Below are 19,898 nucleotides of genomic sequence, written 5' to 3' on the forward strand. Positions count from 1 at the left end.
CAGAACCTTGGCCAACAATTTGGCGTCAAATTTTAACACGGTAATTGGCCTGTATGACCCGCATTGTTCAGGATCAATAAGAACGAAGCCTGTGACATTGTTGGGGGAAGAACACCCTGCTCCCTTGCCTCATTAAATGCCCTCACCAGCAGCGGACCCAGCACCCCAGAAAACTTCTTATAAAATTCCACTGGGTATCCATCCGGTCCCGGGGCCTTACCCAACTGCATTGTCTCCAATCCCTCTACTACTTCCACAATCCCGATCGGGGCTCCCAACCCCTCCACCAACCCTCCCTCCACCTTTGGAAACTCCAAACCCTCCAAGAATTGTCTCATCTCCTCCACTCCAGCAGGGGGCTCCGACTCATACAGCCAACTATAAAATTCCTTGAACACCCCGTTCAACCCCGCTGGGTCCAAAATCGTGTTCCCCCCTCTATCCTTCACTCTTCCTACCTCCCTGGCCGCATCCCTTTTCCTGAGCTGGTGTGCTAGCATCCTACTGGCCTTCTCCCCATACTCATATACCGCCCCTCTCGCCTTCCTCAAGTGCCCCACCGCCTTCCCTGTGGATATCAGACCAAACTCCATCTGCAGCTTCTGCCGCTCCTTCAACAGCCCGCCTCTGGGGCTTCCGGGTACCTTCTATCCACCTGGAGTATCTCCCTAGCCAGCCTTTCCATCTCTGCCCGCTCCACACTCTCCCTATGAGCTCGTACCGAAATCAGCTCCCCCCTAACGACTGCCTTCAGTGCCTCCCATACCGTTGTTGCCGAAACCTCCCCTGTGCCATTTATCTCCACATAATTCTGGATGGCCTCCCTCACCCGCCAGCACACCTCCTCATCCGCAAACAGTCCTACATCCAATCTCCAGTGCGGGCGCTGGCCCCCCCTCCTTGCTCACCCGTAAATCCACCCAGTGTTGGACATGGTCCAACACTACAATTGCCGAATACCCGGTATCGACCACCCCCGCCAGCAAAGCCCTGTTCGAAACGAAAAAATCAATCACTTTGTGTACATGGGAGAAAAAAGAAAATTCCTTCGCTCTTGGTCATCCGAATCTCCACGGATCTACCCTCCCCCCATCTGTTTCATAAACAATTTTATTTCCTTCGCTGCGGCTGGCATCCTCCCTGTCCTTGAACTCGACCGAAACAACCTTGGATCTATAACCATATTGAACTGTCCCCCCCCCCATGATCAGTCTATGTGAGTCCAGATCCGGAATCTTCCCCAACACCCGCCTCATAAACTCCACGTTGACCCAGTTTGGTGCATAGACATTCACTACTACCACCGGCATTCCCTCCAGCTTCCCACTCACCATAACGTACCTATCCCCGAGTCCGCCACTATGCTCCCGACCTCAAATGACACCCACTTGTCAGTTGTCTCAAACCCCTCATTGGGCGATGAGATTTTATCTATGATTTTTCATATTTATTTCTTTACTTTTCTTTTCTTATTCAAAACATTGAACAATTGTGGTGAACAAAAGGCTCTTGTCACAGGTACAATCATTATAAATAGTGAACCGGGGCTTCCTAAGAGAGCTCAGCTACTGAAGAACGTATTTATTTGTAGAAAATAGCAAACGTTAATTTTAAGATAGAATAAGCCCATACATTTTGATACTGCTCAAAGTCTGACACCGCTTCTGTGCATGTGCACGAGGTGCTCCCCCTTGTGGCACAAATAAAGGCAGACTATTACAAAAGGGTGACCCCCTCGATGATCTCATATAGTTCAGTGATGCTGCTTGGATATTCCCACGGTTAAGGACAATACCCAAGACGTAGACCTAACATGGGATGTAGCCAACATGTCTGCTATAGTTCCTCCTCCCATTGTACAGGCCAATAACTGATGTTAGCACAAATTAAAATTCTGATGATCACATCGAGATGTGATTAACTATAGGACTCAGGCAAGTTCTAATACTTATCTTTGCAAAAATTATTTTTTATTTTATTAGTGATTCTGTATGTCGCTATGACAAAGTGACATTGAGTCTGAAAGCTGTATGAAGAACCTTCCTTCATTGCATACCAGAGATACATGGAGGTAGAAATGTTGAAAGTAATTTTTTCTATTACCAAATATGATAAAAGAATTCTTGTCAAGAATAATATATATGAACTCCAATGTTTTGTGGTGGGTTTGTTATTCGATTTTGTTATTCTGGGATTTTACCAGACTGAACTTCTTTTAAACAATGATAACTGTTAATAATTGTATGTCTAATTGTGAAGGGCTTTTTTTTTAATTCGAAAAAAATCTACATTTTTACATTAATGTTTCTAAAATAGAAATAAAACAGTTCTTCATCTTCTGTCCAAGTAGCTATTAAAGAAAACACATTTCAGCCCTAAAGCAGATTTTTTAAAAAAAACGTGGATAGAAGCAAAATGTACCCCAAAGATTTTCTATGGTTCTCTCTCCCAAAAAGCTGTTGAGGCAGGGTCAATTGAAAATTTTAAAACAGAGATTGACGGATGTTATTAAAGAACCAAGGCAGGTAAGATACAGATCTGTCAAATTCGAACTGAATGGCAAACAGGCTCGATGGGTTGAATTTATGGAATCCCTGCAGTGTAGAAAGAGGCCATTCAACCCATCAAGTATACACCCTCTGAAAGAGCACCCCACCTAGGTCCACTCCCCTGCCCTATCCCCACAACAGCAGCACGGTAGCATTGTGGATAGCACAATTGCTTCACAGCTCCAGGGTCCCAGGTTCGATTCCCGGCTTGGGTCACTGTCTGTGCGGAGTCTGCACATTCTCCCCGTGTGTGCGTGGGTTTCCTCTGGGTGCTCCGGTTTCCTCCCACAGTCCAAAGATGTGCAGGTTAGGTGGATTGGCCATGATAAATTGCCCTTAGTGTCCAAAATTGCCCTTAGTGTTGGGTGGGGTTACTGGGTTATGGGGATAGGGGGGAGGTGTTGACCTTGGGTAGGGTGCTCTTTACAAGAGCCGGTGCAGACTCGATGGGCCGAATGGCCTCCTTCTGCACTGTAAATTCTATGATATGATAACTCCATCTAACCTGCACACCTTTGGACTGTGGGAAGAAACTAGAACATCCGGAGGAAACCCATGCAACACGGGGAGAAAGTGCAAGCTCCCACAGACAGTGACCCAAGGCCAGAATTGAACCCAGGACCCTGACACTGAGGCAGCAGTGCTAACTACTGTGCCACCGTGCCACTTGTCCCTACATTCTAATGAAGATGAGGACTGATTTTAAATAAGCGCTTATTTATTTTTAAAAGTGCCTTTCACTGCACTATGTTTCCAGTGCAATCCACACAGTGCAGGGCATTCACGGCAGGCCTATTCAACTCTGCTGTTTGGAACCCAATTCCCATTCATCCATTATCATTTCAGTGAAATCCATGGCCTTCTGTATTGTGCTTACTTTTGATAGACAGCACAAAGCACACCCTCCAGGGTCAGCATCACAACGGGATGGTCAAGTGTCCGGAGGCAGAGCTTTGCTGGGTGGAGTTTTGCAGCAGATCCCACCTGACAGTCCGAGATGTGATTGGAGGTCGGGGCGTGACCATCTGATTGGGCGGGAAGAAAAAGGATATATTTGCAACGGGCTGTTTGCTACACGGTGATTGAGTGTGGAGCAGCATGGCGGGGAGTGGAGAAGAGTCGCAGGTACAGGCCCCCCCTTTCAGTTATTCATTCAAAGTCGCGCCTCTCTGCCCCTTTTTGCTCGGTATTGAGTAACTTTCTGCCTCTCCCGATGTTACTTTATTCCCCCCCCCCCCCCCCCCCTCTTCAGAGACTTTTGGGGGGAAATGAAAGGGAGGTCTGTAAAGGGTTTTTTTTTAAACCGCGTGAGGCCTGGTGTTTTGACACATGGACGACTCCTTCATTTGCATAAGTTTCAATTTCTAAGTGTTCCAAATGCAAAAACCTTTGCAAAGGCAATTATTGAGGGAAACTAGTCGGGTACGATTTTGATTTTGCTAACTTAGAGGTAGAAAATGATAGATTGTCATGCTCTTTGTTTTTTCCCCTCACTATATTTTATATTACAAATTCGAATGTGTCCTCCTTTGGACTGTTCACATGAGGTGCCTTTTACTGGTGTGCCCAGATAAAGAGCTAAATGTTACTTCTTTAGACCCTCCCCCCACTAGTTTAATCACGAGCAATGCATTGGAGATCTGCCAGGTTTTCCCGTTCTAGTATCAATTTTTGAATTTAAATATGCCATTTGGTCCAAATCTACTCTGAATATGCATGTGAATGATTTGTGCTCTTGGAGTGGATTTGTGCCCTCTGATCAGGGATGTGCTTTATAGGCATGAGTTTCAGAACTCAATCTTCAGCATTTCCAAAATCTCTTTAATTTGGGTATGTTTTCAACAGGAATAAAGGACTGAACTTTCAGCCTGAGCAAACCAGTGAAATAACTGATCTACCATTCTGTTCCTTTAGCTCTGCTTTTTTTATTGTCTGCCATTTTGTTTCTGTTGCATCTTAAGTTTGTTCCCAACCAGTCACACTGAAATGATGTGCCTTTTATTAATTACCAAGAATAAATTTAAGCAATGGAAGGAAAGTTAACTTGCCCACGTCCCACAGCTGTGAGACATTGATCACTGGTAGGAGCAACACTTTCAAATCCCTACAGTGCAGAAGGAGGTCATTTTGCCCAGAGTCTGACTCTCTGAAAGAGCATCCTACCGTGGACCCTGTCCTAGCCCTGTAACCCCACCTAACCTACACACCTTTTGACACTTGAGGGGCAATTTTAGCATGGCCAATCCACCCTACTGCACTGTGGGAGGAAATCGGAACACCTGAAGGAAACTCCTGGAGACACTGGGAGAATGTGGAAACTCCACACAAGTCACCCAAGATTGGAGTTTAACCTGAGTCCCTGGTGCTTTATGGCAGAAGTGCTTAAAATCCAAGTGTCTATTGCAAAATGGTTTGATTGTTGTTAGATGATGGGTTGGCAGCAAACAACTTGACAACAGTCATTAAACTGTGTAGTCATTATTTGTTATATACAATTGGATTCCAGCTCGCTCCAGCCAGGACTCTAGCTCGCTCCAGCGAATCACTTTCCCATTGTGATTCTAGCATCTCACCCAGCCTTGCTAATGATCTCCGAACTTCCTCATTGCTAAATGTTCCTACTGCAAAATTGTGCACCTCTCCCATGATTGAGGAATGCATCAAAGTACTCTACAAGGATCACAAACACCAGTAACTCTTATTAAGAGGTGTAATGGTTTGTTCACCGATGAGGAATGAGCTTGGATTGGATTTGTTTATTGTGTGTACCGAGGTACAGTGAAAAGTGTTTTTCTGCGAGCAGCTCAACAGATTAAGTACATGGGAAGAAAAGGGAATAAAAGAAAATACATAATAGGACAACACAACATATACAATGTAACTACAGAAGCACTGGCATCGGATGATGCATACAGGGTGTAGTGTTAATGAAATCAGTCCATAAGAGGGTCATTTAGGAGTCTGGTGACAGTGGGGAAGAAGCTGTTTTTGAGTCTGTTTGTGCGTGTTCTCAGACTTCTGTATCTCCTGCCCGATGGAAGAAGTTGGAAGAGTGAATAAGCCGGGTGGGAGGGATCTTTGATTATGGTGCCTGCTTTCCCCAGGCAGCGGGAGGTGTAGATGGAGTCAGTGGATGGGAGGCAGGTTCGTATGATGGACTGGGCGGTGTTCACGATTCTCTGAAGTTTCTTGCGGTCCTGGGCCGAGCAGTTGCCATACCAGGCTGTGATGCAGCCAGATAGGATGCTTTCTATGTTGCATCTATGTGGACATGCCAAATTTCCTTAGTTTCCTGAGGAAGTATAGACGCTGTTGTTTTCTTGGTAGCGTCGACGTGGGTGGACCAGGACAGATTTTTGGAGATGTGCACCCCTAGGAATTTAAAACAGCTAACCCATCTCCAACTTGGCTCCGTTGATGCTGACAGGGGTGTGTACAATACTTTGCTTCCTGAAGTCAATGACCAGCTCTTTAGTTTTGCTGGCATTGAGGGAGAGATTGTTGTCGCTGGACCACTCCACTAGGTTCTCAATGTCCCTCCTATATTCTGGCTCGTCATTATTTGAGATCCGGCGCACTGTGGTCATATCGTCAGCAAACATGTAGATGGAGTTGGAACCAAATTTTGCCACGCAGTAGTGTGTACAGGGAGTAGAGTAGGGGGCTAAGTACGCTCAACCTGTAAGGAAGGTCGTTCTGGCTTCCTGACTCTTCTAAGGCAGTGTCCATGTCTAGGTGGCTCTAAACAAATTAATTTTTAAATTAAGGGCAATTTACCATGGCCAATCCACCTACCCTGCACATCTTTTGGGTTTTGGGGGTGAAACCCACGCAAGCATAAGGCGAATGTGCAAACTCCACACTGACAGTGACCCAGGGTCGGGATTGAACCTGGGACCTCGGTGCTGAGGCAGCAGTGCTAACCACTGCTGCTCTAGAGGGAGAACAGAGTAGGCTATTTAGTGATTGAAGCTTATTCCATCATTCTGTGAGATCTCTCTTTTAGACCATGTCCCCTAGGCCTAGACTCCCCAACTAGCAATCCTAAGTTTTGATCAGATAACCCCCAGAGAATATAATGCTTGTTTGTGTAACCCCTCTTTGGTACACTTAACACCCTGGAGTTTTTGATCAATCTATTTTGCTCCAATGCCAGTTTATCCTACCTAAGGTGTGGCACCCCATCACTGAACACAGCAGTCCAGGTGTTACCTAACCAGAGCTTTCTATAGTTGCAGCTCAATTAAAAAAAATTATGCTACAATTTAGAAAATGTTGCTTTGATTCTGGCTACATGACCAGTCCAGTTCAGCTGTGACTATCACATGATGTGGGTGCTTGGCAATGCCAGCTCAGGTGAGCACTGTCATATTTTCATCCTACCATCTGATCTTCAGAAACTTTCAAATTGAGCATCTTGCCATGACACTGATACACAGTCCAAGTTTCATGTGTAGAATAAAGTGGACCAGACTATTGTTTGGTAGGCAGACTTATTCCTATTAATTCCCACTCTGATGTTAAGTCTGCCAAAGGCTACACTTGCTTTGACAATTCTTGCATGTGTTTCATCATCAATACAGATGCCCCAGAACGTGTACTGCTGAGATAATTAACTTTCCCACTGCTTGATAGGTCATGGACTGAAACCATGGGCAGAAAATAGGGCTTTCCTGGAGTGGGCTAGTACGTTACTTCGATTTCCTTGTGCTGATATAAGGCTGAAGTTATTGCACATGTTGGAGAATAAGACCATGCTACATTGCATGCCCAGAGCTCTGAACCAGCAGTCATCAACAGGAAATTGTGAAGTATGACCTTTTGAGACCTTGGTCTTTGTCCAGTCATTTCCAATTGAGTAGCATGCAATATCTGGTTTTGATGCCAGGCTCAACATTATGGAGGGCATCAGAGAGCATAGCAAAGAAAAATATACTGAAGTGGCACTAACATGCAGCCCTGTGCTGTATTTTCTATGTTCAATCTAACCCATGGGTCCCCACCACTGAGGCAGCAATGACTACTATGGAAATGAAACTAGGCCCTAATAGAACTCTTGCAATTGGCCACTTTGATAGAACTTTTGTCTCCTGGTGAGAGTATGGCTGGTTATTCAGTGATCAGACCGAGTTGGCCTCCATTTTGCTGCCAATTAGTTTGACCTATCAATATTCTACTTGTCTGTCTTGCACCCCACCCGCTCACCACTTCCCACAGTGACGACAAGTAAAACCAGTAGTTGGAGGATTTTTGGACCATTCCGGTTCACGGTAGCCAATAGATTTTCAATATAAATAATTACAGGTCCTTAATGTGACCCACCTTTTTATTATGTTCTCTTGTGTGGAAAGTGATAAGCTTGATTCGATCACACTTGGTGTACTGTTACTAATGTGATTGTCTTTTAGACTTTTGTTTTAAGCTAACAGGATACCTTTTTGACGAAATAAATTGCAATGAATCTAAATTCTACTTGTGGCCTGATAAATATCTCGATTGACTCTTACTATTTTTCTAGTGAATACCACTATTTTTCTAGTGAATACCACTGTCAATCAATTGTGTTTATGTTGCTTGTGTAGTTACACGAAGGAGCAGATTGGTGAAGCTTGTTACTGAACTAATTAGTTGCTTAATTAATTGCCTTGGATAAGGTGGAGAAATTCTATTTTTCTGGTTGCTGGATCCGTTCAGAGCCTTCAAAATGGCATCACTTCTCAACCCCAGTTTCTCCCCCCCCCCCCCCCCCTCAACCCCAGTCCCCCCCCCCAACCCCAGTCCCCCCCCCCTCAACCCCAGTTCCCCCCCCCCCTCAACCCCAGTTCCCCCCCCCCTCAACCCCAGTCCCCCCCCCCTCAACCCCAGTCCCCCCCCCCTCAACCCCAGTCCCCCCCCCCTCAACCCCAGTCCCCCCCCCCTCAACCCCAGTCCCCCCCCCCTCAACCCCAGTCCCCCCCCCCTCAACCCCAGTCCCCCCCCCCCTCAACCCCAGTCCCCCCCCCCCTCAACCCCAGTCCCCCCCCCCCCTCAACCCCAGTCCCCCCCCCCTCAACCCCAGTCCCCCCCCCCCTCAACCCCAGTCCCCCCCCCCCTCAACCCCAGTCCCCCCCCCCCTCAACCCCAGTCCCCCCCCCCCTCAACCCCAGTCCCCCCCCCCCTCAACCCCAGTCCCCCCCCCCCTCAACCCCAGTCCCCCCCCCCCTCAACCCCAGTCCCCCCCCCCTCAACCCCAGTTCTCCCCCCCCCCTCAACCCCAGTTCTCCCCCCCCCCTCAACCCCAGTTCTCCCCCCCCCCCTCAACCCCAGTTCTCCCCCCCCCCCTCAACCCCAGTTCTCCCCCCCCCCTCAACCCCAGTCCCCCCCCCCTCAACCCCAGTCCCCCCCCCCCTCAACCCCAGTCCCCCCCCCTCAACCCCAGTTCTCCCCCCCCCCCTCAACCCCAGTCCCCCCCCCTCAACCCCAGTTCTCCCCCCCCCCCCCTCAACCCCAGTTCTCCCCCCCCCTCAACCCCAGTTCTCCCCCCCCCCCTCAACCCCAGTTCTCCCCCCCCCCCTCAACCCCAGTTCTCCCCCCCCCCCCTCAACCCCAGTTCTCCCCCCCCCCTCAACCCCAGTTCTCCCCCCCCCCCAACCCCAGTTCTCCCCCCCCCCCCTCAACCCCAGTTCTCCCCCCCCCCCTCAACCCCAGTTCTCCCCCCCCCCCCCTCAACCCCAGTTCTCCCCCCCCCCCCTCAACCCCAGTTCTCCCCCCCCCCTCAACCCCAGTTCTCCCCCCCCCCTCAACCCCAGTTCTCCCCCCCCCCTCAACCCCAGTTCTCCCCCCCCCCCTCAACCCCAGTTCTCCCCCCCCCCCCTCAACCCCAGTTCTCCCCCCCCCCTCAACCCCAGTTCTCCCCCCCCCCTCAACCCCAGTTCTCCCCCCCCCCTCAACCCCAGTTCTCCCCCCCCCCCTCAACCCCAGTTCTCCCCCCCCCCCTCAACCCCAGTTCTCCCCCCCCCCTCAACCCCAGTTCTCCCCCCCCCCTCAACCCCAGTTCTCCCCCCCCCCTCAACCCCAGTTCTCCCCCCCCCTCAACCCCAGTCCCCCCCCCCCTCAACCCCAGTCCCCCCCCCCTCAACCCCAGTCCCCCCCCCCTCAACCCCAGTCCCCCCCCCTCAACCCCAGTCCCCCCCCCTCAACCCCAGTCCCCCCCCCTCAACCCCAGTCCCCCCCCCTCAACCCCAGTCCCCCCCCCTCAACCCCAGTCCCCCCCCCTCAACCCCAGTCCCCCCCCCTCAACCCCAGTCCCCCCCCCTCAACCCCAGTCCCCCCCCCTCAACCCCAGTCCCCCCCCCTCAACCCCAGTCCCCCCCCCTCAACCCCAGTCCCCCCCCCTCAACCCCAGTCCCCCCCCCTCAACCCCAGTCCCCCCCCCTCAACCCCAGTCCCCCCCCCTCAACCCCAGTCCCCCCCCCTCAACCCCAGTCCCCCCCCCCTCAACCCCAGTCCCCCCCCCTCAACCCCAGTCCCCCCCCCTCAACCCCAGTCCCCCCCCCTCAACCCCAGTCCCCCCCCCCTCAACCCCAGTCCCCCCCCCCTCAACCCCAGTCCCCCCCCCCTCAACCCCAGTCCCCCCCCCCTCAACCCCAGTCCCCCCCCCCTCAACCCCAGTCCCCCCCCCCTCAACCCCAGTCCCCCCCCCCTCAACCCCAGTCCCCCCCCCCTCAACCCCAGTCCCCCCCCCCTCAACCCCAGTCCCCCCCCCCTCAACCCCAGTCCCCCCCCCCTCAACCCCAGTCCCCCCCCCCTCAACCCCAGTCCCCCCCCCCTCAACCCCAGTCCCCCCCCCCTCAACCCCAGTCCCCCCCCCCTCAACCCCAGTCCCCCCCCCCTCAACCCCAGTCCCCCCCCCCTCAACCCCAGTCCCCCCCCCCTCAACCCCAGTCCCCCCCCCCTCAACCCCAGTCCCCCCCCCCTCAACCCCAGTCCCCCCCCCCTCAACCCCAGTCCCCCCCCCCTCAACCCCAGTCCCCCCCCCTCAACCCCAGTCCCCCCCCCTCAACCCCAGTCCCCCCCCCTCAACCCCAGTCCCCCCCCCTCAACCCCAGTCCCCCCCCCCTCAACCCCAGTCCCCCCCCCCTCAACCCCAGTCCCCCCCCCCTCAACCCCAGTCCCCCCCCCTCAACCCCAGTCCCCCCCCCCTCAACCCCAGTCCCCCCCCCTCAACCCCAGTCCCCCCCCCCTCAACCCCAGTCCCCCCCCCTCAACCCCAGTCCCCCCCCCTCAACCCCAGTCCCCCCCCCCTCAACCCCAGTCCCCCCCCCTCAACCCCAGTCCCCCCCCCTCAACCCCAGTCCCCCCCCCTCAACCCCAGTCCCCCCCCCTCAACCCCAGTCCCCCCCCCTCAACCCCAGTCCCCCCCCCTCAACCCCAGTCCCCCCCCCTCAACCCCAGTCCCCCCCCCTCAACCCCAGTCCCCCCCCCTCAACCCCAGTCCCCCCCCCTCAACCCCAGTCCCCCCCCCTCAACCCCAGTCCCCCCCCCTCAACCCCAGTCCCCCCCCCTCAACCCCAGTCCCCCCCCCTCAACCCCAGTCCCCCCCCCTCAACCCCAGTCCCCCCCCCTCAACCCCAGTCCCCCCCCCTCAACCCCAGTCCCCCCCCCTCAACCCCAGTCCCCCCCCCTCAACCCCAGTCCCCCCCCCTCAACCCCAGTCCCCCCCCCTCAACCCCAGTCCCCCCCCCTCAACCCCAGTCCCCCCCCCTCAACCCCAGTCCCCCCCCCTCAACCCCAGTCCCCCCCCCTCAACCCCAGTCCCCCCCCCTCAACCCCAGTCCCCCCCCCTCAACCCCAGTCCCCCCCCCTCAACCCCAGTCCCCCCCCCTCAACCCCAGTCCCCCCCCCTCAACCCCAGTCCCCCCCCCTCAACCCCAGTCCCCCCCCCTCAACCCCAGTCCCCCCCCCTCAACCCCAGTCCCCCCCCCTCAACCCCAGTCCCCCCCCCTCAACCCCAGTCCCCCCCCCTCAACCCCAGTCCCCCCCCCTCAACCCCAGTCCCCCCCCCTCAACCCCAGTCCCCCCCCCTCAACCCCAGTCCCCCCCCCTCAACCCCAGTCCCCCCCCCTCAACCCCAGTCCCCCCCCCTCAACCCCAGTCCCCCCCCCTCAACCCCAGTCCCCCCCCCTCAACCCCAGTCCCCCCCCCTCAACCCCAGTCCCCCCCCCTCAACCCCAGTCCCCCCCCCTCAACCCCAGTCCCCCCCCCTCAACCCCAGTCCCCCCCCCTCAACCCCAGTCCCCCCCCCTCAACCCCAGTCCCCCCCCCTCAACCCCAGTCCCCCCCCCTCAACCCCAGTCCCCCCCCCTCAACCCCAGTCCCCCCCCCTCAACCCCAGTCCCCCCCCCTCAACCCCAGTCCCCCCCCCTCAACCCCAGTCCCCCCCCCTCAACCCCAGTCCCCCCCCCTCAACCCCAGTCCCCCCCCCTCAACCCCAGTCCCCCCCCCTCAACCCCAGTCCCCCCCCCTCAACCCCAGTCCCCCCCCCTCAACCCCAGTCCCCCCCCCTCAACCCCAGTCCCCCCCCCTCAACCCCAGTCCCCCCCCCTCAACCCCAGTCCCCCCCCCTCAACCCCAGTCCCCCCCCCTCAACCCCAGTCCCCCCCCCTCAACCCCAGTCCCCCCCCCTCAACCCCAGTCCCCCCCCCTCAACCCCAGTCCCCCCCCCTCAACCCCAGTCCCCCCCCCTCAACCCCAGTCCCCCCCCCTCAACCCCAGTCCCCCCCCCTCAACCCCAGTCCCCCCCCCTCAACCCCAGTCCCCCCCCCTCAACCCCAGTCCCCCCCCCTCAACCCCAGTCCCCCCCCCTCAACCCCAGTCCCCCCCCCTCAACCCCAGTCCCCCCCCCTCAACCCCAGTCCCCCCCCCTCAACCCCAGTCCCCCCCCCTCAACCCCAGTCCCCCCCCCTCAACCCCAGTCCCCCCCCCTCAACCCCAGTCCCCCCCCCTCAACCCCAGTCCCCCCCCCTCAACCCCAGTCCCCCCCCCTCAACCCCAGTCCCCCCCCCTCAACCCCAGTCCCCCCCCCTCAACCCCAGTCCCCCCCCCTCAACCCCAGTCCCCCCCCCTCAACCCCAGTCCCCCCCCCTCAACCCCAGTCCCCCCCCCTCAACCCCAGTCCCCCCCCCTCAACCCCAGTCCCCCCCCCTCAACCCCAGTCCCCCCCCCTCAACCCCAGTCCCCCCCCCTCAACCCCAGTCCCCCCCCCTCAACCCCAGTCCCCCCCCCTCAACCCCAGTCCCCCCCCCTCAACCCCAGTCCCCCCCCCTCAACCCCAGTCCCCCCCCCTCAACCCCAGTCCCCCCCCCTCAACCCCAGTCCCCCCCCCTCAACCCCAGTCCCCCCCCCTCAACCCCAGTCCCCCCCCCTCAACCCCAGTCCCCCCCCCTCAACCCCAGTCCCCCCCCCTCAACCCCAGTCCCCCCCCCTCAACCCCAGTCCCCCCCCCTCAACCCCAGTCCCCCCCCCTCAACCCCAGTCCCCCCCCCTCAACCCCAGTCCCCCCCCCTCAACCCCAGTCCCCCCCCCTCAACCCCAGTCCCCCCCCCTCAACCCCAGTCCCCCCCCCTCAACCCCAGTCCCCCCCCCTCAACCCCAGTCCCCCCCCCTCAACCCCAGTCCCCCCCCCTCAACCCCAGTCCCCCCCCCTCAACCCCAGTCCCCCCCCCTCAACCCCAGTCCCCCCCCCTCAACCCCAGTCCCCCCCCCTCAACCCCAGTCCCCCCCCCTCAACCCCAGTCCCCCCCCCTCAACCCCAGTCCCCCCCCCTCAACCCCAGTCCCCCCCCCTCAACCCCAGTCCCCCCCCCTCAACCCCAGTCCCCCCCCCTCAACCCCAGTCCCCCCCCCTCAACCCCAGTCCCCCCCCCTCAACCCCAGTCCCCCCCCCTCAACCCCAGTCCCCCCCCCTCAACCCCAGTCCCCCCCCCTCAACCCCAGTCCCCCCCCCTCAACCCCAGTCCCCCCCCCTCAACCCCAGTCCCCCCCCCTCAACCCCAGTCCCCCCCCCTCAACCCCAGTCCCCCCCCCTCAACCCCAGTCCCCCCCCCTCAACCCCAGTCCCCCCCCCTCAACCCCAGTCCCCCCCCCTCAACCCCAGTCCCCCCCCCTCAACCCCAGTCCCCCCCCCTCAACCCCAGTCCCCCCCCCTCAACCCCAGTCCCCCCCCCTCAACCCCAGTCCCCCCCCCTCAACCCCAGTCCCCCCCCCTCAACCCCAGTCCCCCCCCCTCAACCCCAGTCCCCCCCCCTCAACCCCAGTCCCCCCCCCTCAACCCCAGTCCCCCCCCCTCAACCCCAGTCCCCCCCCCTCAACCCCAGTCCCCCCCCCTCAACCCCAGTCCCCCCCCCTCAACCCCAGTCCCCCCCCCTCAACCCCAGTCCCCCCCCCTCAACCCCAGTCCCCCCCCCTCAACCCCAGTCCCCCCCCCTCAACCCCAGTCCCCCCCCCTCAACCCCAGTCCCCCCCCCTCAACCCCAGTCCCCCCCCCTCAACCCCAGTCCCCCCCCCTCAACCCCAGTCCCCCCCCCTCAACCCCAGTCCCCCCCCCTCAACCCCAGTCCCCCCCCCTCAACCCCAGTCCCCCCCCCTCAACCCCAGTCCCCCCCCCTCAACCCCAGTCCCCCCCCCTCAACCCCAGTCCCCCCCCCTCAACCCCAGTCCCCCCCCCTCAACCCCAGTCCCCCCCCCTCAACCCCAGTCCCCCCCCCCTCAACCCCAGTCCCCCCCCCTCAACCCCAGTCCCCCCCCCTCAACCCCAGTCCCCCCCCCTCAACCCCAGTCCCCCCCCCTCAACCCCAGTCCCCCCCCCTCAACCCCAGTCCCCCCCCCTCAACCCCAGTCCCCCCCCCTCAACCCCAGTCCCCCCCCCTCAACCCCAGTCCCCCCCCCTCAACCCCAGTCCCCCCCCCTCAACCCCAGTCCCCCCCCCTCAACCCCAGTCCCCCCCCCTCAACCCCAGTCCCCCCCCCTCAACCCCAGTCCCCCCCCCTCAACCCCAGTCCCCCCCCCTCAACCCCAGTCCCCCCCCCTCAACCCCAGTCCCCCCCCCTCAACCCCAGTCCCCCCCCCTCAACCCCAGTCCCCCCCCCTCAACCCCAGTCCCCCCCCCTCAACCCCAGTCCCCCCCCCTCAACCCCAGTCCCCCCCCCTCAACCCCAGTCCCCCCCCCTCAACCCCAGTCCCCCCCCCTCAACCCCAGTCCCCCCCCCTCAACCCCAGTCCCCCCCCCTCAACCCCAGTCCCCCCCCCTCAACCCCAGTCCCCCCCCCTCAACCCCAGTCCCCCCCCCCTCAACCCCAGTCCCCCCCCCTCAACCCCAGTCCCCCCCCCTCAACCCCAGTCCCCCCCCCTCAACCCCAGTCCCCCCCCCTCAACCCCAGTCCCCCCCCCTCAACCCCAGTCCCCCCCCCTCAACCCCAGTCCCCCCCCCTCAACCCCAGTCCCCCCCCCTCAACCCCAGTCCCCCCCCCTCAACCCCAGTCCCCCCCCCTCAACCCCAGTCCCCCCCCCTCAACCCCAGTCCCCCCCCCTCAACCCCAGTCCCCCCCCCTCAACCCCAGTCCCCCCCCCTCAACCCCAGTCCCCCCCCCTCAACCCCAGTCCCCCCCCCTCAACCCCAGTCCCCCCCCCTCAACCCCAGTCCCCCCCCCTCAACCCCAGTCCCCCCCCCTCAACCCCAGTCCCCCCCCCTCAACCCCAGTCCCCCCCCCTCAACCCCAGTCCCCCCCCCTCAACCCCAGTCCCCCCCCCTCAACCCCAGTCCCCCCCCCTCAACCCCAGTCCCCCCCCCTCAACCCCAGTCCCCCCCCCCTCAACCCCAGTCCCCCCCCCTCAACCCCAGTCCCCCCCCCTCAACCCCAGTCCCCCCCCCTCAACCCCAGTCCCCCCCCCTCAACCCCAGTCCCCCCCCCTCAACCCCAGTCCCCCCCCCTCAACCCCAGTCCCCCCCCCTCAACCCCAGTCCCCCCCCCTCAACCCCAGTCCCCCCCCCTCAACCCCAGTCCCCCCCCCTCAACCCCAGTCCCCCCCCCTCAACCCCAGTCCCCCCCCCTCAACCCCAGTCCCCCCCCCTCAACCCCAGTCCCCCCCCCTCAACCCCAGTCCCCCCCCCTCAACCCCAGTCCCCCCCCCTCAACCCCAGTCCCCCCCCCTCAACCCCAGTCCCCCCCCCTCAACCCCAGTCCCCCCCCCTCAACCCCAGTCCCCCCCCCTCAACCCCAGTCCCCCCCCCTCAACCCCAGTCCCCCCCCCCTCAACCCCAGTCCCCCCCCCTCAACCCCAGTCCCCCCCCCTCAACCCCAGTCCCCCCCCCCTCAACCCCAGTCCCCCCCCCTCAACCCCAGTCCCCCCCCCTCAACCCCAGTCCCCCCCCCTCAACCCCAGTCCCCCCCCCTCAACCCCAGTCCCCCCCCCTCAACCCCAGTCCCCCCCCCTCAACCCCAGTCCCCCCCCCTCAACCCCAGTCCCCCCCCCTCAACCCCAGTCCCCCCCCCTCAACCCCAGTCCCCCCCCCTCAACCCCAGTCCCCCCCCCTCAACCCCAGTCCCCCCCCCTCAACCCCAGTCCCCCCCCCTCAACCCCAGTCCCCCCCCCTCAACCCCAGTCCCCCCCCCTCAACCCCAGTCCCCCCCCCTCAACCCCAGTCCCCCCCCCTCAACCCCAGTCCCCCCCCCTCAACCCCAGTCCCCCCCCCTCAACCCCAGTCCCCCCCCCTCAACCCCAGTCCCCCCCCCTCAACCCCAGTCCCCCCCCCTCAACCCCAGTCCCCCCCCCTCAACCCCAGTCCCCCCCCCTCAACCCCAGTCCCCCCCCCTCAACCCCAGTCCCCCCCCCTCAACCCCAGTCCCCCCCCCTCAACCCCAGTCCCCCCCCCTCAACCCCAGTCCCCCCCCCTCAACCCCAGTCCCCCCCCCTCAACCCCAGTCCCCCCCCCTCAACCCCAGTCCCCCCCCCTCAACCCCAGTCCCCCCCCCTCAACCCCAGTCCCCCCCCCTCAACCCCAGTCCCCCCCCCTCAACCCCAGTCCCCCCCCCTCAACCCCAGTCCCCCCCCCTCAACCCCAGTCCCCCCCCCTCAACCCCAGTCCCCCCCCCTCAACCCCAGTCCCCCCCCCTCAACCCCAGTCCCCCCCCCTCAACCCCAGTCCCCCCCCCTCAACCCCAGTCCCCCCCCCTCAACCCCAGTCCCCCCCCCTCAACCCCAGTCCCCCCCCCTCAACCCCAGTCCCCCCCCCTCAACCCCAGTCCCCCCCCCTCAACCCCAGTCCCCCCCCCTCAACCCCAGTCCCCCCCCCTCAACCCCAGTCCCCCCCCCTCAACCCCAGTCCCCCCCCCTCAACCCCAGTCCCCCCCCTCAACCCCAGTCCCCCCCCCTCAACCCCAGTCCCCCCCCCTCAACCCCAGTCCCCCCCCCTCAACCCCAGTCCCCCCCCCTCAACCCCAGTCCCCCCCCCTCAACCCCAGTCCCCCCCCCTCAACCCCAGTCCCCCCCCCTCAACCCCAGTCCCCCCCCCTCAACCCAGTCCCCCCCCCTCAACCCCAGTCCCCCCCCCCTCAACCCCAGTCCCCCCCCCTCAACCCCAGTCCCCCCCCCTCAACCCCAGTCCCCCCCCCTCAACCCCAGTCCCCCCCCCTCAACCCCAGTCCCCCCCCCTCAACCCCAGTCCCCCCCCCTCAACCCAGTCCCCCCCCCTCACCCCAGTCCCCCCCCCTCAACCCCAGTCCCCCCCCTCAACCCCAGTCCCCCCCCTCAACCCCAGTCCCCCCCCCCCTCAACCCCAGTCCCCCCCCCTCAACCCCAGTCCCCCCCCCTCAACCCAGTCCCCCCCCCCCCTCAACCCAGTCCCCCCCCCTCAACCCCAGTCCCCCCCCCTCAACCCCAGTCCCCCCCCCTCAACCCCAGTCCCCCCCCCCTCAACCCAGTCCCCCCCCTCAACCCCAGTCCCCCCCCCTCAACCCCAGTCCCCCCCCCTCAACCCCAGTCCCCCCCCCCTCAACCCCAGTCCCCCCCCCTCAACCCCAGTCCCCCCCCCTCAACCCCAGTCCCCCCCCCCTCAACCCCAGTCCCCCCCCCTCAACCCCAGTCCCCCCCCTCAACCCCAGTCCCCCCCCTCAACCCCAGTCCCCCCCCCTCAACCCAGTCCCCCCCCCTCAACCCCAGTCCCCCCCCTCAACCCCAGTCCCCCCCCTCAACCCCAGTCCCCCCCCCCTCAACCCCAGTCCCCCCCCTCAACCCCAGTCCCCCCCCCTCAACCCCAGTCCCCCCCCCCTCAACCCCAGTCCCCCCCCCCTCAACCCCAGTCCCCCCCCCTCAACCCCAGTCCCCCCCCTCAACCCCAGTCCCCCCCCCCTCACCCCAGTCCCCCCCCCCTCAACCCCAGTCCCCCCCCCCTCAACCCCAGTCCCCCCCCCCCTCAACCCCAGTCCCCCCCCCCTCAACCCCAGTCCCCCCCCCTCAACCCCAGTCCCCCCCCCCTCAACCCAGTCCCCCCCCCTCAACCCCAGTCCCCCCCCCCTCAACCCCAGTCCCCCCCCCCTCAACCCAGTCCCCCCCCCCTCAACCCCAGTCCCCCCCCCCTCAACCCAGTCCCCCCCCCTCAACCCCAGTCCCCCCCCCTCAACCCCAGTCCCCCCCCCTCAACCCCAGTCCCCCCCCTCAACCCCAGTCCCCCCCCCCTCAACCCCAGTCCCCCCCCCTCAACCCCAGTCCCCCCCCCTCAACCCCAGTCCCCCCCCCTCAACCCAGTCCCCCCCCCTCAACCCCAGTCCCCCCCCCTCAACCCCAGTCCCCCCCCTCAACCCCAGTCCCCCCCCCTCAACCCCAGTCCCCCCCCCTCACCCCAGTCCCCCCCCCTCAACCCCAGTCCCCCCCCCTCAACCCCAGTCCCCCCCCCTCAACCCCAGTCCCCCCCCCTCAACCCCAGTCCCCCCCCCTCAACCCCAGTCCCCCCCCCTCAACCCCAGTCCCCCCCCCTCAACCCCAGTCCCCCCCCTCAACCCAGTCCCCCCCCCTCAACCCCAGTCCCCCCCCTCAACCCCAGTCCCCCCCCCTCAACCCCAGTCCCCCCCCCTCAACCCCAGTCCCCCCCCCTCAACCCAGTCCCCCCCCCTCAACCCCAGTCCCCCCCCCTCAACCCCAGTCCCCCCCCCTCAACCCCAGTCCCCCCCCCTCAACCCCAGTCCCCCCCCCTCAACCCCAGTCCCCCCCCCTCAACCCCAGTCCCCCCCCCTCAACCCCAGTCCCCCCCCCTCAACCCCAGCCCCCCCCCTCAACCCCAGTCCCCCCCCCTCAACCCCAGTCCCCCCCCCTCAACCCCAGTCCCCCCCCTCAACCCCAGTCCCCCCCCCTCAACCCCAGTCCCCCCCCCTCAACCCCAGTCCCCCCCCCTCAACCCCAGTCCCCCCCCCTCAACCCCAGTCCCCCCCCCTCAACCCCAGTCCCCCCCCCTCAACCCCAGTCCCCCCCCCTCAACCCCAGTCCCCCCCCCTCAACCCCAGTCCCCCCCCCTCAACCCCAGTCCCCCCCCTCAACCCAGTCCCCCCCCTCAACCCCAGTCCCCCCCCCTCAACCCCAGTCCCCCCCCCTCAACCCCAGTCCCCCCCCCTCAACCCAGTCCCCCCCCCTCAACCCCAGTCCCCCCCCTCAACCCCAGTCCCCCCCCCTCAACCCCAGTCCCCCCCCCTCAACCCCAGTCCCCCCCCCTCAACCCCAGTCCCCCCCCCTCAACCCCAGTCCCCCCCCCCTCAACCCCAGTCCCCCCCCTCAACCCCAGTCCCCCCCCCTCAACCCCAGTCCCCCCCCCTCAACCCCAGTCCCCCCCCCTCAACCCCAGTCCCCCCCCCTCAACCCCAGTCCCCCCCCCCTCAACCCCAGTCCCCCCCCCTCAACCCAGTCCCCCCCCCCCCCCCTCAACCCCAGTCCCCCCCCCCCCCCCTCAACCCCAGTCCCCCCCCCCCCCCTCAACCCCAGTCCCCCACCCCTTCCACCCACCGACACTCTTTACTCCCTTCCCAAGCACACTCCACTTTCTCTCCTTGCACTCAGTCTGGGGTCGGCAAGTTAAAAGAATCAAAATGGCATTGCAGTGGGAAAATGTTTGTGAAGCACTGGGAAGACTATCCATCATCCAGGGCATGTATGAGCATGCCGGCTTGGAATTGTTAAATCATTGTGGTGAATTCCTCATGGCAGCTTGGATTTCTAAATATTTCTCCTCGTCAAAGCAGTTAATGACCAGTTGAGGCTCCAATAGAGGTGCATGTGAAATACCACTAATCACATGCTATCCATTGTGTCTCCTATTGCTCAGCCAGTT

General features: G+C 61.9%; 2 protein-coding genes across 5 annotated transcripts in view; both read left to right on the forward strand.

Moving 5' to 3' along the window:
- Positions 1 to 19,898, forward strand: part of rps2 (ribosomal protein S2) — a 112,727-nt gene that overhangs the window by 59,315 nt on the left and 33,514 nt on the right. The window lies entirely within an intron of this gene.
- Positions 1 to 19,898, forward strand: part of rnf151 (ring finger protein 151) — a 91,751-nt gene that overhangs the window by 46,785 nt on the left and 25,068 nt on the right. The window contains exon 1 of one of the 4 annotated variants that reach the window (XM_072480861.1): positions 3,516 to 3,674. The exons of 1 other annotated variant lie outside the window; for it this stretch is intronic. Coding sequence is in view for 2 of the 3 variants with exons in the window: in XM_072480859.1 (XP_072336960.1) it covers positions 3,927 to 3,971 (45 nt within the window). In the remaining variant the exon portion in view is untranslated. Of the gene's footprint in view, positions 1 to 3,515; positions 3,675 to 3,901; positions 3,972 to 19,898 lie in introns of those variants that run through there. 2 more of the 4 variants (XM_072480860.1, XM_072480859.1) reach the window with 2 other exon arrangements.

This window comes from Scyliorhinus torazame, chromosome 17 (genome assembly GCF_047496885.1).
Source record: "Scyliorhinus torazame isolate Kashiwa2021f chromosome 17, sScyTor2.1, whole genome shotgun sequence".
In the NCBI taxonomy this organism is placed as follows: domain Eukaryota; kingdom Metazoa; phylum Chordata; class Chondrichthyes; order Carcharhiniformes; family Scyliorhinidae; genus Scyliorhinus; species Scyliorhinus torazame.